This window comes from Prionailurus viverrinus, chromosome B1 (genome assembly GCF_022837055.1).
Source record: "Prionailurus viverrinus isolate Anna chromosome B1, UM_Priviv_1.0, whole genome shotgun sequence".
Classification (NCBI taxonomy): domain Eukaryota; kingdom Metazoa; phylum Chordata; class Mammalia; order Carnivora; family Felidae; genus Prionailurus; species Prionailurus viverrinus.
The window spans coordinates 51,413,363-51,438,144 of record NC_062564.1 but is presented as its reverse complement, the minus strand read 5'-3'; the positions used below and the strand labels follow the sequence as shown (position 1 = coordinate 51,438,144).

The following is a 24,782-nucleotide window of genomic DNA, read 5'->3' as shown; positions in this document are numbered from 1 at the left end:
CATATGAGTGAAATCATCAGGTATTTGTATTTATCTTAGCATAATACTTATTCAACTTAGCCTAATACCCTCTAGGTCTGTCCATGTGTTGCAAATGATAAGCTCTCATCATTTTTATGGCCGCATAATATTCCAATGTGTATGTAGGTGTGTGTGTGTGTGTGTAGGCATCAATCACATTCTCCTTATTCATTCATCTATTGATGGATTCTTAGATTGCTTCTGTATCTTGGCCATTATAAATAACGCTGTGATAAACACAGGGGTATATACATCTTTTTTGAACTAGTGTTCTCATTTTCTTTGGGTATGGGTAAATACCCAGGAGTGGAATTATCAGATCACATGACATTTCTATTTTTAATTTTTCCACAATGGCTTAGGGCACAGAGGAAATCCAAGAGGGAAAATAAATATGCTAAACCCATGGGGAACAATGTATTTCTTAATCTGTCTCCTGCCCCAAAGCTCTGCCCTCCTCCCTTGTGTTTATATTTCTTCTTTGCATCAGTTAACTTGTCTCTCCACCCCACAGAGGCCTTCCCTGACCAATGTAACCAAAACCCCTCTGTGTGTAACTCCACAACCCCTAGATACAGCTTTATCCTGTTTATCATTTTCATATCATTTGTCAGGACCTGTGATTATCTGATTTGTTCATGTGATGACATTGCTTAGGTCCCCCACCCTTTGTCTTGGGTATAAAGACTCTTAAGGGCAAGAATTGCACGTGTCTAATTAGAATAGTACCTGTTGTGATGGCTGTAACAGAACAGGCGTGTGGAAAACAGCTATTATCACTGAAGTTGAAAGGAGCCAGAGGCGTACATGGTTCCTGAAAATTTCAATCATATTCTCCATTTGGGGGAAAGGAATTTTGAGGGTTTTGTCTTACGATACTTAGAAATATCCTACCTAAAAGTAAAAGACAGATGAGACATGAGGCACTTTGTATTGGATTGTAAACTTTTATTAGAACAAGCATTTCTCATAGCTGTAAGCAAAGTGTTTGAATTCGTCAAGCTAACTCACATCTTTTCTCTGCCATGGGAGGGCAGAAAAGGAGAGAAAGCCCCTTACACATACAGGATCAGAAGAGCAAAGTATTGCAGTGAATGATTCATTGAGGCTATAAATGTTTGCAGATGTTAAGGCACTGGAGGGCAGAGGGCAGGTAAGGTGGGAAAGGGCACAGATAAAGGGTGTCCGACGTGCCTCATCCTGTCCGACAATCTCCCAGCTTCCTTCCCCAGCTTCTGTGGCAGGCGTCCCGGCCCAAGCAGGGGGAACAAAGCATACTCATTATCCTCATTCAGACCCCAATAGGTCACAGTTCTAGTCCCACCATAATTTATCAGAAGATAAACTGCATGTTCTCAACTTGCCATTCATTGCACTTCATGTAAATTACACCTCATTAAACCAGATTTTTATGAATGCCTTTGTGCTCTGTGTACTTTGAAAAGCCGCTGACCTGAACCACAAAAGAATTGCCCAATTTGTTGAAAGCATTTTTGCTGTGACCTCAAGCGCTGACCACATGGGGAGAAATTACTTTTTAATACCCAGTGGACAGGACACGCCAGTGCCCCCCAGGCCGCAGTACCCATCAGGGTTCTTGCTCAGGTACTGCTGGTGGTAATCCTCCGCATAGTAGAAAGTTTGTCCCTCCCGGATGTCGGTCGTGATCGGGCCATAGCCATGCTCTGAAAGAACCTGTAGAGAGAAAGGCACCATGAGGACCGGATGCTGGGTAGAGAGGGTCCCAAGGAGGGATGGGAGGCCGGGCTGTGAGGGAGGCAGGCACATGTGGCTTGGGGTGTGCAGTGGGTCCTTGCAGGCCTGTAACCTGTGGCTTCCCAGCTGGGTTATTCTGGGCACGCTCTCACTGGCCTGTGCCTCAGGTGACTGGGGTTTGAAATCTGGTTTCCTGACTCTAATTTGTGCACTCTACCCATCCCACCACTGTTGCTCCTGGTACATGCTAGGAGCCCTGGTTTGGAACCTGTGGGTCTATGTGAAAGGGACCCCAGTGCTTCTCAGGGTAAACAGCAGGGACATGGGGCTCTCTGGCTGCCCTGGGAAGAATGGGCATCCCTGAGGGCGGTAAAGCAGGGCTGCAGTTGGAGGGGATGAAAGGGCTGGGGCAGGATGAGGCGGGGAGGGCTACAGCCCAACTCAGTGCTGTCCCCTCTGCTGCCATTTCTGAACAGGCCCCCTGCCCACTCACAGGCTGGACAGAGGAACCTTGACTTGCTGGGTTCTAGGGAGCACGGACCCGGCCAGGATGCCTTGGAGAGCATGGGCTCCTGTGGGTCTCCAGACCCAGGAACCAGGGAGTGAGGTCAAGGGAGGACGTGGCCTGAGGGCCTGTGTCAGCTCATCCTCGCCCTCTGTGACCTACTTTACGGCCTGGTGGCATCTGCTGCCAGGGAAAGAAACAGACACATAAACACAAGTGGGGGAGGAGAGCAGAGCTATTTGGGGCAGGAGACAGATTAAGAAATAGACATTGTTCCCCATGGATCTTAGCCTGTTTCCTTTCCCTTTTGGATTTCAGCTGTGCCCTGATTCTTTCTTGTTACAGGCTGCTTGGAGCATTTGGGCACAACGTTACAGAGACTCGACCCCCAGGTTTGCGAACTCCTTTGGTACAGAAGTGCAAGGCACAGCCCCAACTCATGTTTCCAGGAGGGAAGTGACCAGTCTCTGGTCAAATGGACTGTTGGTCCATTTGAAATGAAGTCCTTCCCTCTGCAGAGCAGGGGGAATCCAGTATTAATCCAGCACAATTCACTGCTGCACTATTTCCCTAAGAACTTTCCCCTTCCTCCTGCATCTCCATCCAGCCTTCTGAGCCAGAATGAGGCAGACTGAGGATCTGATGCCAAACGGGCCCAGGATGGTAAGGAACAGGATCGTCGCCAAGGCGGGCGGGTTGGACCCCACAGCTTGGAAACAGCCAGTTTCCTTACAGGGGTTAGAAATGAGAACAAGGAGCCATTCCTACTTCAGTTTTGACAATTTTTTGTAAACGAGCAATTATCGAGGGCTTACCATATGCCACACTCTGTGCAAAGACTTCACAGTGTTAATTTTAGCCTCACAACAGCCATATGAAGGAAGTACTATTATTATCATCCGTATTTAAAAGTGCATGTCAGATATCGTGTCTTGATCCCTGACATTCTCAGCTCGCCCTAATACCGCACAGGCTGGAAGCTTGGAAAATACACTTCCCAGATTCTATTGCCAACAGCACGCCAGTTTAGAGTCCACCAATGAGAGAAGCACACGTGAAATTTGGCAGGCTTAGGAGAAGCCATTATTTGGAAGGTGCAGCCGTGAATGTCTCCAAAGATCAGACTGGAGACTCCACCAGCTCTTCCTGACAATCACTGACAGTCATGCTTCAGGCAAAGTCATTAGCAGTGATCCCCAGCAATTTCTGTAACTTCTTGGTATCCTGAAATGCAGTGGTGCTTTTCCCCAATCCTCACTCAAACAGCCTTTCTAATGAGTCTGGAAGCATCAAAACCCCTTTGATGCTTAAAATCCACCTTCCTGCTTGAAATACCTTGAACACTCTGTTTCCGTGACCGAACTCCAGCTAACACAGCAATTGGTTCCAGGAACCAAAGCCTCAGTTAGAATGACAATCTGGAATGGTTAACTGTCCTGGTTAGAGTTAGAGTTAGAAATGACATCACTGTCAATAGGAAATGGGTCAGTGCCCAGGGGGGTATGTACTAGACATTTACTAAAATTACTGCTAGTATTTGCCTGTGAGGCAAGTGCCCACTTCAGGACATGGGGTGGCTGTGGTGGTGGACTGTTCTGGGGAAGATGGTAAGCACGAGGCCTGTGGAGTATCCTGGATGCTTTAGGCAGTACTCGAGAACTTGTGGAAAGGACAGGATGTAAGGTCATGACTTGACCTTCCTGGTGCAACTTGAGAGGCACAGAGCTTCTAGGACTGGTTTCACATGATCTCTGTCTCTTGTAGCTGGATTCAAATACCAAATAAAAGGGCTCCAGATTTATTAAGTGGAGTTGACACCCTCACTGGTCAGGAGCCCAGAAATCATGTGCACACATGATTGCCCTCAGAGAGCTCATCCACTCACAAGAGACGCTCCCCTCTGGTTCTCACTTGAGCTAACACATGAGTCCTGACATGAGTCTTTCATATGCTGATGTGACCACATATTTTGACCTTCCTGGCTGTGGCCACCCTGCACAGGAGCTTGCCTGCTGTTGAGCTCCTCTGCCCCCTTCCCTCAGGGCTAGGACCCAGCCCCCAGGTCTCCCAGGGTCTCCACTCACTCGCCTCATCCCCCTCCAGGCCCTGTCCTCTCTGAAGGTGACCTCCTCCCACACTACTCGCCCTACTTCTCTTTCATAAAAGGCTGTCCTCCAAGGCCCCAGAGCCCACAGCCACTGTCTCCAGAAGCCTATTTACCAAGGCGGAGAGGACTGTGCCAGTGAGCACTACTGCCCAGGCTCCCTCCTCCTCTCCACACCAGCTCCCACTGACCCCTGCCCACGGACCACCCCAGAGGGCCAGCATCCCTTCTGGGGGAGCAGTGGGAAGGTGACTGTAGGTGCCCAGACAGCAGTACCAGGCCTCTGCCACAAGATGGCAGACACTTCACTTTTATTTGAGAGGAAGAAACTAAAATAAACAGTGAGGAAAACCCATAGAAGACAGCTCCAAGCTGTCCTCCTGCACTTGCTGTCCTCCTGCACAAGCTGGGACGTTCTGGTCAGTTCTCGTTGGGCTGGGAGATGCATACTGGCATCACTGGGCCTGAGGTCAACATTGTCCCATCCATGCTGGGGTGGGCAGCCTCGAGGCTGAGGCCGTCCCTGAGCACAGGGCTGTGGCTGTCCTCAACCCTCGCTCTAAAACTGGGGAGGGAGGACAAACACATGAGAAAGAAACTGTATGTAAAAGAAAAGGGAAGAGGAAAACAGAAATCCTAACTAGTATCTGCTTTTCCTCCTCCCCCACGTCCCCTGCCTCTGCTTTCTCACACACATGGCTTCAGGAGCAGGTCACTGTCCTCAGCCCTCCCAGGCCCATCTCCTGGAGAGGTTTTGCCGGACACACACAGCTGGAGGCAGTGCTGGGGATTCCAGGGCCCGTTTGTTTCAGACCTGGTTGGGGCCAGTCAGCTGTGCCAACCCTCATCGCTCTTTTGTTCCAGCCCTTCCACTGTACTATTTGAGCTACAGGGTTAAAGAGAACAGGACTCAGGACTGGGATTGATTATTGTCCCTAGAAGCCAGGAGAGCACATGCTGGTAATGGCACCTCCTTAAACCATGAAGTGAAGCCTTCCCAAACCCTTAGGAGAACCCAATGGCCCTTCCGTGCTGGGTTTCACTCCACATCCTAGGCTTCACGTCCCTGGTCCTTTCCTAACTCTTTCCTTTTCCTTCCTCTCTGAAAACTCTTTTTGTGGGTCATATAGAACTTTATACGTTTCCTGAACATTCCATTCCCTTGCACACAACCTCCTTGGAATGCTCTTTCTTGTCTTCCAGATAAGGTGAGCTGCTACCCATCTCTCAGCATGGAGATCAAATGCCCCCACCTCTATAAAACCTTTCCTGAATCTATAAGGCAGGAGTTACTCCAACGTCTAGGCTCCCACAAAAGGGCTATCCTTTTTGGTACTTATGACATTGCATTCTAATTGTCCTTTGTTTCTCTAAGCCACTTCCACTCCCTTCTGACAATACACATACAGATCCATGTGCTCCTTGAGGGTATGGACTCTCATTTCTCGACCTCATCTCAGTGATTAATGAGTCTTGGGGATTCACTTCACCTTAGGGGCTTCCATTTGGGTCCCTGCTGCTGCTTCAAGCCAAAGCACATCCTTGGGGACCTCAGGGAATTTGGGGAGCAGGGTGCTTAGGCTCTCACTTTCCTTGTCAAAGACCCTTGGCCAATTCCATAGGTAGCATTACTCTTTAGACTGTTTCAGTGGCCATGTCCATACAGGGAGGACCAATCATCTTGCATAGAAGGATGACCTCAGCATCTCTGATAGCTCTTGAAAAAGCCTGTTAGCTCTTCTGGGGAGGGGGATGAGTGGGGTGATGGTGGGGGGGATGGAGGAGCAGGAGGAAGTGAAAGATGAAGACCAGGTTACAGATGATCCTTCTAGCCTCCAAAGTCCACTGGTCAATTTGGGCCATGTGCAAGCAGTGTAGGTGCTGGTGGGGTGAACCTCAGTCTTTTCCTAAATCAGGTGGTCTATTCAGTAGTGGGGGTGTCATAAGTAATTTGTTATGAATAATGGCTAATGTATCAATGTTTATTTTTTAAAATAACATTCATTTACTTATTTTTGAGAGAGAGAGCAGGGGAGGGACAGAGAAAAAGAGACAGAGAGTCCCAAACAGGCTCTGTACTGTGAACACAGAGCCCAAAACAGGACTTGAACTCACGAACCATGAGACCATGACCTGAGATGAAACCAAGAGTCAGACACTTAACCAACTAACTACAGACGCCCCTGTATCAATGTTTCTTTGTAACTTACTTTTCCTCAGTGAATTAGGACAGATAGAGGGCTATCTCAATCCAAGCATCACTGTGGCTCTCTTGCCTGCTACTGTGGAAGGGACGGGAGTGTCAGGAGAGCTAAATTGGGGCAGCACATAATCCACAACCTCTGTGGTCTCTTCCACGGTCTATAAGGGGGGCCCGTGCTGATGATGTAGCATTCCTGATTATAGAAATGATGAATCACATCACCTGCAAAGTTTTCTGGTAGCTTCTAAAAAGGAGGCTGTACTCATGAAAGTGGGTTGTCCATAGGAAAATCATGGGGCAGATAAAGAGTTGAAAGTAAGTGCAGCAAATGCTCTAGCCTGAAGCATAGAAATCCTGACAGGTTGAATCCCTGAGGGGCCCCCAGGCTAGGGGGCCCTGCCTCCAGCCCCAGGCTGATGCCACCCCAGAAGACTGTGTTCTTCCTTCAGGGTCTACAGAGCCGCCCTGTGGTATGGGGAATAAGTACAGGTCATCAAGGACTTGCCTGGTCAAAGTGACTGCCAGGTTGGCTCAAAACTTCACTATGGTTTCAGATCTCACATTTAGGTCTTTAATCCATTTTGGGTTTATTTTTGTGTATGGTGTTAGAAAGTGGTCCAGTTTCATAAGGGGCTGATATCCAAAATATATAAAGAACTTATGTAACTCACCAAAACCCCCCTAAATAATCAAATTAAAAATAGGCGGAAGACAAGAAGACATTTCTCCAGAGAAGACATCCAGATGGCCAACAGACACATGAGAAGATGCTCAACATCACTAATCATTAGGAAATTCAAATCAGAACCAATGAGATATCTCCTTATATTTGTCAGAATGGCTAAAATAAAAAAGACAAGAAATAACAAGTGTTGACGAGGAACCCTTGTGCACTATTGGTGGGAATGCAAACTGGTGTAGCCACTGTGGAAAACGGTATGGAAGTTCCTCAAAAAATTAAAAGTAGAAATACTATATGATCCAATAATTCAAAGAAAATGAAACACTAAATCGAAAAGATATATGCATCCCTATATTTATTGCAGCATTATTTACAACAGTAAAGATATGGAAGCAACCTAAAAGTGTCCATCAATAGATGAATGGGTAAAGAAGATGTGGTACACACACATGTACATATATACAGTGGAGTATTATGCAGCCATAAAAAATGATGAGATCATGCCATTTGTGACAACATTGATGGACCTGGAAGATATTATGCTAAGTGAAATAAGTCATAGAAAGAGAAATATCATATGATTTCATTCATATGTGGAATATAAGAAAAACAAATGAATAAACAGAAAGGAGAATGAGACCTATAAACACGAACAAATTGATGATTGCCAGAGAGGAGGAGGATGGGGAGTCAGGGAAAAATAGGTGAAGGGGTGTGAGAGATACAGGCTTCCAGCTATGGAATGAGGAAGTCACAGGAATAAAGGTACAGTTAAGGAATACAGTGAATGAAATCATGATGCATTGTATAGTAATAGATGGTAGATTCATTTGTGGTCAGCACAGCATAATGTATAAACTTATTGAATCACTATGTTGTACATCTGAAACTAATGTAATATTGAGTGTCCTCTACACTCATTTAATAAAGTTTAAACTCCATGATGACACTGCCAGGAAATCCACTCTCTGGCTGGTCAAACCTCAGGGCTCCACTAGTCCTTGCCTTCTCCAGGCTCCAGGGCTTGGTCTCTCACTGCCACATGGAAAGCCAAGACCTGCATGCCCCCTCTGCTGGGTTCCTCAACCAAGACCAGCATCAGAAGAAGAAATGATCAGGCCTGACCCTCCATACGCCTCATTTTTCTGTTGCCTACTCTTATTGGCTCCAATATAATTAACCAAAGCCTCTTGTTTGTGGCATTTTTTTTCTTGCTGATTTTTTGGAAGGAAGTAAGTGAGACCTATCTAAAATAACCTACATCAGTGTGACATCTTGATCAGGAAATCTCTGGAAGGTCACCTAATAAAATTGATCGGTCATGCTTTTCTCACAGATTCTTTCTTCACCCTTTTCTTAGATGGCCCCACAAATTCTTCTATGCCTTTATTCTCTATCATGTTCTTCCCAGAAGGAGCTTTGCTATCTGTAAAATGGGCACAATACCTAGCTCACAGCTCTTATGAGGATCCCAGAAAAGGGACACAAAGTGCATGGCACTCTGGCATATTTTAACCACATGGCAGTACTGGCTTCCTTTGCTATCAGCTCCCATGCACACTGGAAGAAAGCTGGCCCACCCATCCTCCTCTCCTAAAATAGGCCTCCACGTACACCCACCATGCACTTCCTACTTCTACAGCTGTGCAGCTGAGCTCTGTGGGGCAAAGAAAAGAGGTGGTCATCAATAAGCTGTGGCAGAGCTCCCCTCCATCCCCAACAGGTGTCTCCAGTTCCCACCACTCCTGCCAAGCACAAGTACCCGAGGAAGTCACTGGGCCACTCCCTTACAGACGTTCTGCCCACAGGAGCACCCTGGGCCCAACCCATCTTTCCAGAACTACCAACAGGAAGCCTTTCTTTTAATAAAGTTAATGAACAAGTGGCCGCTCTGCTTACTGCAACCTGCTAACAAGCTTATTATTAGCTTCACCAAGGTTTCCTGAGTCTCCAGGTATACTCAACATATTGCATGGAAATGACTCTTACACCACCCTGAAAAAGCACAGCCTGGCGGTCACGGCAACACAGTCTATGATGGAGCATCAACAGATCAGGTTAGGAGTGCAACAGGGCAGAGAGGCCAGCACTAATCCCAAGCCCTTGCATTTGTCCCGAGTTGCAGATTCTCCAAGGGGCTTCCTCACACACTCTAGTCTAAGTGGGGCTTTCATTAACTGTAAAAGGGAAGAATTATTCTTCTTATTTCTCAGTGCAGGACAGTGAAGCCCAGGGAAAGAGGAGGCTTGTCTCAAGCCACTTGCCAGTAAGCTGCAGAGATAGGACTAGAACCCCTGTTTCCTGATCATTTCCATTATTACAATAAGGCACACTGTCCCAGGTGGTCAGATAAAGATGTACCTTTCCCTTAGAGAGGGATGTTTATTATTTCAAAATTTCCAAAAGAGTTCTAACCATGAATCATCCTATATTTGGATCATACTCTCTCTCTACCCTGCTCACATCCCTGGAACTCAAAATGTGTGATGTAGATTTCTCAGGCCATCTCATTGACTTTTGTTTTTTAAGTCATGGTAAAACACACATAACTTCAAATTTTCCACCTTAACCATTTTTAAGTACATTCACATTGTTGTGCAACTAATCTCTAGAACTCTTCATCTTACAAAACTAAAACTCATTACCTGTGAAATAATACCTGCCCGTTCCTCCCATCCCTTTGCCTCTGGCAACCCCATTCTACTTTCTGTCTCTATGAATCTGATTACTCTAGGTACCTCACGTAAGTGGAATCACATAGTATTTGCCCTTTTGTGTCTGGCTTATTTCCCTCAGCATAATGTCCCCAAGGTTCATCCATATTGTAGCCTGTGTCAGAACTTCTTTCCGTTTTTAAGGCCTGAATGACACTCATTATATGTATAGACCACATTCTGTTTATTCATTCACCAGTGGAACTTAGGTTGTTTCCCATTGTTTTGTTAGCTGTCAAATAATTATTTTGCTGCATAACAAGCACATCCCACAACAGTTACTTAAATACTTCCTGGCCTGCTTGTATCAATAGCCTCCTGTTATGATGTTAAACCCCTCCAAAGAAGGGCCAAAGGAGAACAACAGTGAAAAGACTTGCTCCAAACATGTGGTTCGGTTATTCTTTTTCTTGTCCTACCTCAGCTGATCCCATGTACTAATGGCTGTGTGATAAAGATGGAAAACTAACACAGAGTGGTCATCTAAGGTCACCTAACAGAGAGCTGGGGTTGCTTGCCTCTCATCTACTCAGACAGACAGATGCCCTCCCAATAGCAAATTCCACAAACTTCCCAAGCACTATCTGATTCCAAGAGATGACAGAAGACCTACTCAAAGTGTCAAGGAAGGCAGAGTTTGTGTTTCAAGTACCAGGCTCTGTATCGATTTGTAATGGATGTCAGAGGAGAGGTTTGCAGGGCCCCTCTAATGGGGCAGTTATGAGCTCTAGGGGGCTTTTTTTCTCATTTTCTCATCTCATCATGCCAGCAACCCTGAAGGGGCAGGGAGATCTTTATTCTGACTTTACCCACAAGTAAATCCAAAGAAGTTAAACACCATGCTCAAATTCATGTGCCCAGAGTGTTAGTTGTGAGTCTGGGACAAGAACACAGGTCTGTCTGGCTCTGGATTCCATCCTCCTTCCCACATACACTCTGTGCCCAGAATTTGGGAATGTAGGATAAGTGAGACCCCAGAGGGCTGAGTCTGTAGCATGTTTGAGGCAGAAACCCACCAAGAACCTCGTATTAGAATCCTACACAGCAGGGCAGGGAGGGAGGAGAGTGCATTGGATCTAGAGACTCTAACACATGTGTGTATGTGCACATGTATGTGGGAGAGGTGTGTGGGTGCACGCTTATGCATGTGAGTGTGCACTCATATGCATGTGTATATAAGTGCACATAGGATGCTCTGTGGTATACATTCAACCCCCACCTTAGAGTAACCTATAGACACCTTTCACTTTTTAGAAAATGTACCACTGTAAAAAAACTTGAATCTGTAGTAGTAAGCGGTTCTTACATCTTAAGGGGTCACAGATTCACATGAGAATCCAATAAACACTATGGACACTCTTTCCACATAAACTCATAATCAAATATTTGCTTATAATTTCAAAGGATTCTATGACTCTCTGGAGTCTACCAAAGAGCCCCACATTCAGAAGCTTCAGATGGGGCCACCAAGTCCAGAGTCATCATGGTAACCGCCCATTCCCCATCCATACGGTTCTAGAAACATGCAGGTCTGCATCCAATCAGCAAGGAACATTTTCAAGACAGATGTCCTTAATTTCAATCATAGTTTGAAGGACCATTGAGAAATGGCTGTGTCACTGATGATAAAGTCACCAGGAAAGGAGGAAGGTAACTGCAGTTCAATCTTTATTTGATTCATATTTTTTAAAGACTTACTAAGTTTGATCCAAGCAAACACAGAAGACCTGGATTCTATTCCTCACTCTGCCCTCTAGTGGCAGCAGGGAGCATATACGAGGCATAGCCTCCTTGGTTCCTGCTTTCTCCTTCTGAACTGAGAGACCCCTTCAGTTCTTTCCAGACCTAATTCCATCAAATCCCTCGCTATGTTTCCATCCTGTGCACACACACACACATGCACAGTCACACACCCCGTGCAGGCTTAACAAGCTCAGCCAATGCCAATGCCCAAGTCAGCAGTTTTATTCCATTGGCAGCTTCTAGCTGACCAGATTGCCATCAATCAAAACTTCTGGGAAGGGATGCAAAATGACTGGCATGGATTTTAAATAAAACCGCTAGAAAGAAAAATACCATCTATTCCAAGCTGAGCAGAGACTCGTGTGTTTCCAGTTCGGGACAGCACAGAGCACCCACAAAACTGCAGGTGTGTGGGGAGGTTGCCCCTGCCCTTAGTGGTTTGGCCACAAGGAGGAGAGGGACAGGCTGCTCATGTCCCACACCACAGAGGACCCTGGAACAAGAGGGGCTCCAGGCTCTGGCACCGTGGACTCACCCCTGTGAGTCAATCAGTGGCTGTTATCACATGCAGGGGAGACAAGTCAGAGCTAGTGAAGGATCCCTGGGACAATGATGTGACACTGACGAGACAAGGCAAGTGCTCAGACGGGCTGGAGGCTTCACGAGGTCCAGTCAGAGCTGCACTGACCCTTCCTATGAAACTAAGGAGGCAAAGTCGAAAAAAGGTGACATAATTAGATCTAATTTGGTGCATTTACAAAACCTGCTTATGCAAATGGTGGCCTCTGGATGGAATGAGGTTGGCCTTAGAACAGCTACAGCATTCCTGTGGTCTGTCTCCCCCCTGGACCCTGCAGTTGTATAGAACAGTTAATGGCTTTCATTATCTATCTCTCTGTGTCCCCCTCACCCTCGTGGTAAATCACAAGTGTCTTCTGACCAGCAAGGATATTTTTCTTGGTTTGCAACACAAAATGACAAAGCTACAAGATGAATTTTGTCTCTGCAGAGAAAGAGAAAAGAGAGAGAGCTCAGTTTGGCCAGGAAGGATTCAAAGCTTTATCCTTGCTCCTCAGCGTGAACAATGGGCCAGTGGCTTGTCAGAAATGCAAAATCTGGCCCCTTCCCCAGACCTACTGAATCAGAGTCCAAATTTTAAAATCAATTCCAAGTGATCCATGGTCATGTTAGAATTTGAGAAGCTGTGCTCTAGCAGACAAGCGTGGCAGACTGTATCAGTGGTCACCAACATCCTCTACCCTGCCTCTTGAAGTCAGGTTGCCCACATGCCCAGCAGGCTGTGAGCGGAAGGGACCTATGTCATTTCTGGGCAGAAACCATCCAGCATGAGATTTTTCCCTTCAGCCACAGTGGCCAGCACTGTTCCAGCTGTTGGTGGCTCCATCACCCAAGATCCTGGCGTGAGGACAATGACAATCTGGAGCAGAGTCCACACACTGAATATTGTATCTCCTCTATTACAGGTGCCTGGTTTTCCCTGTGTGGGGTATGATGCTGAGGGGTCATGGAAGGCAGGCACAGCTCCGTGTAGGCTGGTCACTTCTCTGCAAATACATTTTGAACTCTGTAATTCCACTTAAGAAGCCAACTTCAGCAATCACTGTGGGGCACGTACTATGTCCCATGGACTCTGCAAGGCATTAGGCATATACAGGCAGCCTGGGGTGGCTCTCCCCAGGGCAGGGGAATGACAGGCTATGTGAGCAATCACAACACAAGTGCCTACTATGCAGCAGGCACCGCGATGTAGGAATGAAGAAGGCAAACCTCCCTGTGATGAGTTCGTGGTTTAGAGATGGAGTCATGTTATATGATGAGGATGTGACCACCTGAGGGTGTGGTGGGATGGTTAAAATGTGACAAAGTGAGAGCCACAGCCACATGCTGGGGACTGAAGAGGACCACCATCCATCATCAGGAGGTCAGAATTCTGCCAGAACAGACAGGACATACATGCACAGGCAGAGGGACTCTGCTGGAACACATGGAGGAAGGAAAGATTAATCGAGCTGAGAAGGTGGGTCCTGAAGGGGGCGCATGTCGGACTGGGAATTGGCTGAAAGGTCTGGAGAGGAAGGGTGGGAAAGTTGAAAAGGACCTAGCTGAACAGCATGAAGAGATGAAAGTAGATGGGGCAGTGGGCTCTGGAGGCATCAAGGTTATGGTTCTTTTTTCTGTCTGTTCCCATTTAAGGTAACTCAGTACACACTTTCTGTTCATCCTCTGCCCTGCAGCCAGGGTGACATGCAGAGGCACTTTGTAAAGTGTCTTGTAATCTTGTAAGATTAAAGGAACCACTTGAACCCAGGCAAAGCTGGCAGATGCCTCTGAGGTTCACCTGCTTGCCTACAGTGATGCCTTTAAGTCCAACTGAGCCATGATGGGGATGTTGGGGAAGGATATAGCTATTGTTTATTTTCCCATTACTTAGTTATTATCTTTTACTTCCCCATACCTTACCAATTCCAAGAACCATTTCATGGGTGCAAGAATTTGGGTCCTTCCTTCTTCTCTATTTTGTGCCTTGGAAGATGGAGCCCCACCAGGCTGGGTAGGGCTGGGCTGCAGCCCTGGCCTGGAAAGGAAAAAGAGGCTGATCTGGGAAGTTCAGCTTGGGACCAGGGGAAACAGCTCAGGGTTGTATGGCTGAAATGTGCCACTGCCCATTTGCTCCAGCCAATGCAGTATTCCTCCATCCATGAGATGACTTACATTAATCACACATTCAAAGACTACTGGTTTCTCTTGATTTAATCTTTCCTTTAAGGTCTGATGGTTTTGAAAAGGAATTAAAATGACTTTTCCTATATGAGTTTTACTTTCATGGCTTTTAGTTTTACAGGAAATGGATCTCTCTCTCTCGTGCACCTTCTCTCTCTCCTCTCTTTCTCTCTCTCCTCTGTATATATCTCTAAGGGGTTATAATCTGCTTTTTCATATCTGAAATCAATTAACTACAACCTCTTTTTTCCCCGTATCTTCTTAGCATTTAGTATACAAAAGAATCCACTTGTCACTTTTCAGAGGAAGCCAAGGACACTGGCTTTCACCTTGGGGATGAAATGCAGATTTCATTAAAAGGAAAGATCCTTCATTCCTAAAGGTTGAATAGAAAAGAACTTAAAGTGAAATGCCAGCTGCGTAAGTTTAGAACACTGAATTCAGCAAGGTAAAGGAACTTTTCTGAATATCACCATTTCTCATTTATGTATGACTCTGGGGACTCAGAGCTGCAGGAACGGAGATTCATCCCAATTTGAACTGCAGGCAGAGTGGCCAACTGCCCTCGTTCGCTCAGGGCGAAGGGGCTTTTCAGTCAGTTCTAAACCCAGGAAAGTCTGGCTGGTCACCATAATCGTGGAATAGGTAAAGAAATCCATGTCTATTCCACTCATCCAGGGCTCAGATCCCCCAACTGCAAACGAGGCTAACCTAGGAGGTCGCCCTCCTGTTGTGGAATGCTGTCTCTCTTTGAGCAATGTGTTCCAGAACCTCTTCTGAATTGTGCTTCCTTTTTCCAGGTAACTGTTGTATTGAGATATAGTTCACATGTCGCCAAATTCACCCTTTTAAAGTTTATACTTTTGTGGTTTGTAGCACAGTCTCAAGAGTGGTGCAACCATCACCATCTTTCTTTTCTTTTCTTTTTTCTTTTCTTCTCTCTTGTCTCCATTTTCTGTTTCATAGATTGGGTAATCTCAATGAATTTTTGTTTGCTGATTCTTGCTTCTGCCCCTTTAGGGATTTCTTTTTTTTTTTTAGTGAGGTTTTGTTTTGTTTTGTTTTAAGTTACCGTTCCTTTGAATTTCTGTTTAGTTCTGGAATTTCTATTTAGTTCTTTTTTTAAAAATATAGTTTATTGTCAAATTGGTTTCCATACAACACCCAGTACTCATCCCAACAAGTGCCCTCTTCTCTGCCCATCACCCACTTTCCCCTCTGCCCCGCCCCCCACCTTCCTTTAGTTTGTTCTCAGCCCTTAAGAGTCTCTTATGGTTTGCCTCCCTCCCTCTCTGTAACTTTTACTTTTCCTCTTCCCCTCCCCCATGGTCTTCTGTTAAGTTTCTCAAGATCCACATATGAGTGAAAACATATGGTATCTGTCTTTCTCTGTCTGGCTTCTTTCTTCTTCTTCTTTTTTATGTTTTCTATCTCCTTACTGATATTCTTCATTTGTTGAGACACTGTCCTTGTATTTTCCTTTGAGTCTTTAGACATGGTTTCCTTTCGTTCTTTGGGCATATTTCCAATAGCTTATTTCAAGTCTTCATCTAGTAAGTCTTACTTCCCATGTTTCCTTAGCTTATGCTTTTTTCTTGACAACTGGGCATTTTAAATAATTTACTGGGGCGACTCTGAAAATCGGGCTACCCTCCCCATTGGTATATTGCTGTTCATTTGCCTGCAGTTCATTTGTTTAGTGACTTTCTTAAACCAATTCTATAAAGTCAGTGTGGCCCTTTCATGTGTAGCCACTGCAGTCTCTGCTTGGTTGACAAATAACCAGCTAATGAGTGGGCACAGGGTTCCTTAAATTCCATGAAGCAATGGTCTTCCATTTGGCCCTGTGTGTGTGCTTTGGAGCAAACATAACCTCATGGCTACAGCAGTTTTCAACCCTGGTTTCTCCTTCTCTCTCTCTTGCACGGGGCCTCAAGGTCACAAGGAGGTGAGAGATTGGGCCGTTTCACATATATACAGACTGTGGTTTGGTTATTGATTCGTCAGCTGAAGGACATTGGGGTTGTTCCCAGTTTGGGGCTATTATGAATAAAGCTGCTATAAACATCCAAGAATAGGTTTTGCAGTGAACATAAGTCTTAATTCTCTTAGGTAAAAACCTAGAGATGGGGCTGCTGGGTCACATGGCAAATTTATATAAAACTTGATAAAAAAAAAAGGTGATTTTCCAAACTGGTCATACCATTTTGCATTCCCAGCAGCAATGCGGGGGAGTCCCTACTGCTCTGCATCCATGTCAGCACTTGGTGTTGCCATTATTTCTTAATATAGTCATTCTAACTGGTATGGAGTCATCTTTCAAGGTGGTTGCAATTTGATTTCCCTAATGGCTAGTAACATTAAGCATCTTTTAATGTTCTTATTTGCTTTCTGTGTATCTTCTTAGGTCAAGCGTCTGTTTAACTCCTTTACCCATTTTTTAAATTGATTTATTTGCTGGTCTTGTCGAGTTTTGAGAATTCTTTATATATTCCCAAGTTCTGTTTTGATTTCAAACACATAAAATTCCCCTTAGACTCTGGTGTGCTCCCACTGAGCATCTTAAATGGCTCTACATCTGTAACATAATGTTTTATATTGTATATAATATCTCTGTATGTCTCTATCACACACACACACACACACACACACACACACACACACACAGCTCTGTAAGCAATTTTCCTTTTTGTTTTATTCAAGAAACATTTACTGTGTCCCTATTAAGAAACTGTACAGGATACCAGGGAAGCAGAATCGAATAGCATATGGCCCCTGCAACTGAGAAGCTTTCTCTTTTAAGAAATGTGAATTTAAATTGGATTACATTAAAAAATACACAAGAATGACTATATGTAACACATCAGCTTTTACATTTGATCTTAGCCAAAAGGCCGAGAAGCGATAACACATCAGCTTTTAGTGTATAAAATTACTTGTTCATACCAACAGCTGAAACATGTTCATTAGAACTTTATAAAGGCCATTAATTATCACAAGTAAATCCTTTCTTTATTCATCGTCAGAAATGTTCCTCAGTACAGCTCCTTGCCTAAAGCAGCACGCAGTCTGAAAGAATGCAGCATGCCTTAAAAGATTTCTGCTGCAATTTTAAATGGATCCTCCTGTATTCTGAGCTCATGAAATGTGATGAAGGCCAAATCACATTCTCTTCAAAGACAGAGTACGACCACTCCGCACACATCTTAGCATACACCCTTTCCCTGCCGAGGACAGGTGTTTACAGAACAGCTCAGAACAGTATCCCACTCAACTGCGGCATTGACTATCTGCAGAGCTGCTGGAAGAATCTTTTTGAACACGGAGAAAATTAACTTTCAACAGTAACTTAAAAAGCTATTGCAGTTTCTTAAAATCCTCTTACACAGAGTTTAAAAAAATGAGACTTAGCAACTTTATTGTTTTTTTATTCACTGATTAAGACGATAAAAGTTGTGCTCATTTCAATATTAAGAAATTAAAACCTCCCTTGAGACTTTCTCTGCCCTGGAGTAGGTTACATCTGTCAACGGCAAACAGGCTGGCCAGCTTGCGTGCAGAAATTCTCCCCGGGGCTGTAATATGTATAACCTCACACTGTATTGTCTAGGGCTAAGAATGAAATGATTGGAATTTTTTTTATTATCAAAGGAAACTAAAAATAGGACTATAAAATAAAATACAAGCTGGAAGGGAAAATGCATTTAGGATATATTTTGCTTTAATGCTTTAGCTTCCAGCCTCACATGGTAGAGAATAGACGATGATGTTAAATAAAGAAAGAAAAGGAGCTTTTGTTGGTTTCCTCTAAAGCTTAAAAACGACACAGTGTGAGTAAATGGAGGATGGCCCGCAAAGGGCTGCTTCCCTCTGATACTGTCAGTGTGTGGCCCAGAAGCTGGAGGTGATGGGCATGTATTACTTCCTAGTTTCAGCAACATCATCTAAACTTCTAAGCAGGCATCACTGGAGGACTCTTGCCTCTTCACTTCTTCTAATTGCTAATGCAATAACAAAGGGACACAGAAAACCCGACTGGAGATAAGATGGAGGGGTCTGCATTAATGAAGACTCTCTATTCAGGCTGTTTAAGCTTCTTAGTAATGAAGTATAGACAGGATTTCTTTTTTGGTTTGTTTTGTTTTGAGAGAAGAGAGGAAGGGAGGGAAGGGGAAGGGAGGGAAGGAGGAAGGGAGGGAGGAAAGAAATGGAGAAATAAAAAAGAAAGAATCCAAAATAGGCTGTGGATGTTCTTTGCCAAAACATAATTTTAATTTTCTCCAGGGCTCAGAACCAGTGGAAGAACTGGAACTCCCTCAAGAGAAGGTGGCAGGAACATAAGCTAATTATACAACTTAAATTTGGTAATACAATATAATTGGCACGGTTTCCGGTTAAGGCAATATAAATCTATGCTAACTGGAGTTAAGACAATGATGCTGTATATCTAAAGCAGCACTCTGTATCTCTAAGTATCATAACTTCCTTATATCTCCAGGGGTTCTCAAGTAGACTGTGTTTATACAGATGTTAGTGGTGAGAGGGGTCTGGGTTCCACTCTCAGCTCTACCCAACCATATGACCTTGAGGCTTGGCCTTCTCTTCTGTAAAGTGGGGATAAGGTACCTACCGCTCAGTGTTGTTTGAAGGAACAGACGAGGTTTTATATCTGAAATAATATTTTCCACTTCAGTAGCACTGCTCGTACTGTGGTAGTTATCTTTGAAGATGTTATGATCTTTTAAAGCCCTTGGAATGTCACACTGTGGGAACTTGAGGTGCAGGGATCATGCCCAGAGAAGGTGAGAAAAGCAAAGCCTGACTAGTGGAAGCCTCTTTCCAGCCTTCCTTGTTTATCCCTCGAACAGCCAAATGAGTGACTCAAGATTTCCCATGTCACGGAGACCTTTGGTACTTTGGAGACATAGCCTGTGGCCCAGACTCCCCACGTTAGCAGGCTGGTGGCCCTGGCTGAGCACTCGGTCTATACACAAATGCCACAAACTGCACGGCAGTGGGTGAGATAGGTAGTGCCATGGGAGAGAATCTGGACACAGGCCCTGGAAGATAATATTTCTTCCTTTGATTTTCTCCATGAAGAAAGATCATCATAATGTCTATTAACACCCCAGGCAAGGGGCCCCTGGGTGGCTCAGTCGGTTGGGCATCTGACTTTGGCTCAGGTGATGATTTTGCAGTTTGTGGGTTCGAGCCTTGTGTTGGGCTCTGTGCTGACAGCTCAGAGCCTGGAGACTGTTTCAGATTCTGTGTCTCCCTCTCTCTCTGCCTCTTCCAGGCTCACGCTCTGTCTCTCTCTGTCTCTCTCTCAAAAATAAATAAACATTAAAAAAAAAAAGACCCCAGGGAAAAGCCATGCTTCTGGAAAACAAGGAATAGAATGTACATATAGGGGGATGGGGTAGTGATGGTGAGGAACTAAGAGCTGACTTCTCTTGAGTGTTGACTCTGCCAGGCACTGCGTGTGTTACCCATGCAGTCCTCATAACAGCCCTTCTGCCAAAAGTAGTATTATTTCCATGAGGAGGGCCCTCAGCACAGAGAAGAGGGGGCCAGGATTTGAACCCAGGCAGTCCAACTCCTGAGCCCATGTTCTTAACCACTCACTATAGATGCCTTCTTAACTAAAAAGTATTTCATGTCCACTATGTGACAATATACCTGGCTCTTGGTAGAATATTTACTCACATTATCTGCTTTCAATATGATGGAAGAGGTTATTAACGTCATCTAAAAATCTGGGGGCTTTGATTACATATCCCCTTTGAAATATCACTGTCAAGATGTAGAATAAGACTGGTGCAAGTTAATGACCCTGAACACCTTGATTTTTATACTTCTCCCAGTGATGTGACCTTTTCTTTCTGGCTTTTATTTCCTGTCCGTAAACCAGTTTCCTGTTTGTGACAGCACAGATTTTCTGTTGTGCTCCTGATCTCCTGATTACCCTTGAAACAAAATTAGAATTTGGTGTAGAAGCTTTTCAGCATGTCCAGTGCTTCTTATTGAAAGTTTAAGAAGTTTATATCTGTTGGTTCTTATTTGCAATCTTATTAATCCACTCAAAGAATCTTCACATTGCCAGACGAACTCATAGATTTAAGTGATCCCTGACAAAACTCTGAGAATGGATATCTGATCAAGACTCAGAATGCAATCATCATAGGATGCAGAATAGGTGTTAAAATATAAATATAATGAACAATAAGTAGGAATTTTAATAAAAGTCCAAATTATCCTATACTCCAGGTACTGTGCTGTTTGGACCACAGATGACTCACTCTCTGTGTTTCTATTCCCCACCATTTCTTGATCCTTCTCTTTACTTGCTTACTGAGTCCTGCTGCTCACCCTCTCAGAGCTTCAGACACAGCATATCTGAAACAAGACACTATTCTTCCTTCTTCCAAAGCTGCTCATCTTTTTCTGTGCCCTCTCTTGGTACACAATGTCATCACCTATCCCCCAAGCTATACATCTCATCGCTATTGTCAACCCTCTCCTCCCTGACGTCTTACAGCAAATCGTACTTATCAAGCAAATCTTGAATCCACCCCACCCAGACTGACACTCTCCAGGCTCAGTCATCACCAGCCTTTGTCTGGACTGTTGTTATAAGCCTCCGTCTGGTCTTGCTGACTCATGCCACAACACTAAAATCTAACCCCCACCCTGGGCACCGAGCAAGGGGAGCCAATGAAAAGCTGCGTGTGAGAACACAGGTGTGTTACACCAACCTCTGCATTGGGAAATATAGAACTCTTGTTTATCATATTCACAAATGACAAAGAAAATGTCACATCCAACAAGGCAAGACTCAAAGCCATCCTCAGCATGAATCTCACTTTGGTGCCTGGAGCTGGCTGTATTTCAAGGTGTTCTCTGCTGGCCATAAAAGTAAGTCCAAGCAAGAGGTTGCAAGAAGAGAAAGAAAACCCCTGTGTGCTTCAAAGAAACCAAAGGAACAAGCACAGAGCAGGGAGATGCAGCTCACATGTGAAAAAAAAAATAACACAACGTGTGACTGGGAGTAGGCTGTCAGCTTAATTTATGCCAAGAGGGAAAAGTGGAGGCTTTGCAGGTAAGCAAGCAATGCGTTAGAGGCCGATGCAGCAGAGGTCACGCCAACATGCCCTGACTTTGCTGCCCCATAACTGCCACCTGATGTTCCCGAAATAAAGTCTGGCCAGTCTATTTATACGCATCCCCCACACCACCTGTGTCCTTTCTGTGCCTTAACTACCTGCTATAATGGACACCCCACTTACCTCCCAACCTGGCCAAGCCACTCAACCTCTCTGGACCCCAGCCTCCTCACCTCTAAAGTAAAAATGACAGTCTCTTATAAAGGTGTGGTAGACGTGTTTGCTGGAAGTCCACAAAATTCTCATTTTCCAAATGAATAACAGAGGCCCAGAGAGGTTAAGGAACTAGCCCAGCATCACACAGTTAACAAGTTGCTGTGAGTGTTGTATGCCATCCTCATACTACCAGCTAGACCTTCTCTCTGCCCCCCTGGCTCGGCACATACCCCCCCCTCTCCCCTGCCCCTTCTGGACACATGGGCTGAGTCCTGTGTACAGTTCCAGCCTGGCTGTGCCTGCCACTCTATAAAGAATCAGATGTAGTGAAAACCATTACCATTTCTCCTCCATACTGAGAAAGAGCAGGAAACATGATACTTATAGCTGCTATTGTCTTATTTTGATTATATTCAGTTCACTAGAAAGGTCCTGACAGTAGGGAGTCTTACCCATGGAAATCACTCAGTGAATGGTTCCTCTCGTCACCCTCTGTCCCTTATGATCCATCACGTATGTGTATATGAGTGAGCGTGTGTGCATGCATGCACGCCTGTGTGCATTTTCTCTGAGTTCACTTCTAAACCTCTCCACTCCACCCCCATTCACGTCATTTACTCCAATGCTTTAATCACCATCAGGTGGTAAGTGTCTGCTCTACAATCGTTATGGATATTGGGTCCTTAGGTGTCCAAGTTCTAGGGAAGGGAAAGTGACAGTTGAGGCATCAGGGTAAAAAGAAGAAAAAAAGTGTTATGTGGGGCGTAGAACACACATTTTTATTCTCTCTCTCTCTTTAAGAATCTGGCACGAAGAGCTCACGTCCTTCCTGCCAGAGATGGAACAGTAGTGACTTGGCAACAATCTCAAGCCAGATGTCACCCTCATCTGGTTGCCTTGGCTGGTGAGTTGTTTGGAATGAGCAGCCCAAACACCATGCAGGCGGGGCTGCTGCAGGGATGTGGGCGGCGGAGCTGGGCGCCAGCCCTCACGACACCCCAACCCTCTGAGGGCTGGGGGACCACTGGTTATGGGGCAGCTCTCTGCTCAGGTGCAGGGTCAGCGGAAGGCAAAGGGGCCCTTGGGAAGGCCACACATGCACTTCTTCCCTTCTGTCTCTCTCCTGAGGGTGATTTGTGTGATCCTGTCCCCCCGGCACGGGGACACAGACATGTCTTGCTATGTTACAAAGACGAGGCTCCTGGCACATATGGGATCCAGTCAACAGGAAAGCAGCTCCTGTTCCCTGTAGGTCTCCTCATCCTGTGTACCCAAGACCCCTCTCCAGGAAGCAGATGGTGGGGGCAAAGTGCAGGGTGGCCTGTGCATCTGGAGTTCTGTGACTATGACCATGGCAGCTTGGGTTTCGTGGGCTTCATCCAGGCCGAGCCCAAAGCCGTCATGGATGCCCTGGGAAAACAGCCACGCTCCTGCGTGAACACACCAGTGAGGAGAGAGGAGACATGTGGCTGCTGAATGGAAGAGGGAGAAAGCCGTGCCTGGGAGCAGGCGCAAGCCACATTCACAGTCTGGTGGCCAAATACTGAAGGGTCTAAGGCTGATGGGGATGGCCTGGGGGACCAAGTGTGTCCTCTGGAATGAGCCCTCTGGCACCACCAGAAACCCAAGGCAGGTGCCTTTAGAACAAAGCCATGCGCTCAGATGTGTGTTTGTACACACATCAGTGTGTGTGATGGGAGGGCGGAGTGTGGTAAAACCTGCCAACAAGCCCATTTTGGTCACCATCTGTCGTGGAGAGCCCGAGCACCTGTCGGAAACAGCTGCTGATGGCAGATCGTAGGTGAGGGAGGAAGCAGCCCCACCCCGGGATGGCCTATTGCAGGGAGCGCACGGCCTGTCCCCACAGGAATGCCAACTGTTCACTTTGAAGCCCATCTCCATTAGGAGGGGGTGTGATGAAATCCCTCGCTGTTCATTTACTTCCTCACGGGAAGGAGGGGAGGAACACCAGCATCCTTGCTGCCTCAGTATCAGGTATGACAGTTGCTTGTCACAGGGGCTGAGGAGAAATGCATTCAGGATTCCCTGGAGGGAAGAGAAAAATTGCACAGCAACTGTTCTCTGAGGGGATGAGCTCAGAGACTCCCATGGTGAAAACCTTCCCTTCACTGGAAGAAGAACAGTAACACTCCATTTCTCTGGCCCTGTGGGGAACACGATGTTCCGTTTGTGTCAACCAGGGGGCTGAGGTGACAGGTTGGAATGAGGGTGATGTGGCTTGGGAATGGGTCCTCTGAAGCATTTTCTTTCAGGTAAACAAAGTTTCCTTCATTAAAATGGAATAAAATAAAATAAAATAAAATAAAATAAAATAAAATAAAATAAAATAAAAATAGATCTAATAATTTTTAATGTGAAAGCTTTTTAAAGTGAGTTCCCTGCCCACCATATTGTTAAGTATTTGCCATTGTGAAATGCTTATTAGTTGCAGACATCTTACTACTTTATTGTCTTTAATCCTCACAATAATCTTATATGGTAGGTGTGGTTTTGATCCCTAACCACCCGACTGGAGGACCAAGGCTTAAAGAGGCAACATTTCTCATTAGGGACACATAGCCAGTATGGGAAACCTGGGGCTCCAGTCTGCCTGCGTGCCTCTAGCCCCTGAGCTTGGAACCCACTGGCCACACTGCAATGTGTCCCCCAAACAGTTTCAGTTTTTGGAAGGCCTTCCTGAACACCCAAGATTCACAAAGCACACACATGTTGGGCTTCTGTGGGCCACAAACACACATGAGGCCTACACTGCTGTCTCTTCTGGAATGCTTTTCTCCACAGGGCCACCTGACAGCCTTTCTCCTGAGTGTTGAAGACAGCTCAAGAGCACTTCAGCAACCCCAGTTGCAAGTCTTCCTTGCCCAGGCTCACAGAGCCCTCCTAGGTTCCCTTATCCCACCCAATTACCCATGGCACCCTTCCAGTGGCCTGGGAGCTCTGTGGGAGCAGAGACCAGTCAGGTGCACCATAAGCTTGGTGGATTGTATAAGATGTCACGCCTGCCTGCTCACA

At 45.6% G+C, this 24,782-nt stretch overlaps 1 protein-coding gene across 2 annotated transcripts in view; it reads right to left on the bottom strand.

Annotated features, from left to right (window-relative positions):
• Positions 1-948: 948 nt before the first annotated feature.
• MSRA (methionine sulfoxide reductase A) overlaps positions 949-24,782 on the bottom strand; it is a 455,305-nt gene continuing 431,471 nt past the window's right edge. For both annotated transcript variants that reach the window (XM_047857420.1, XM_047857421.1), the window contains one exon: positions 949-1,716. In XM_047857420.1, coding sequence (XP_047713376.1) covers positions 1,552-1,716 — 165 coding nt within the window. In that variant the 3' untranslated portion in view covers positions 949-1,551. The remainder of the gene's footprint in view (positions 1,717-24,782) is intronic.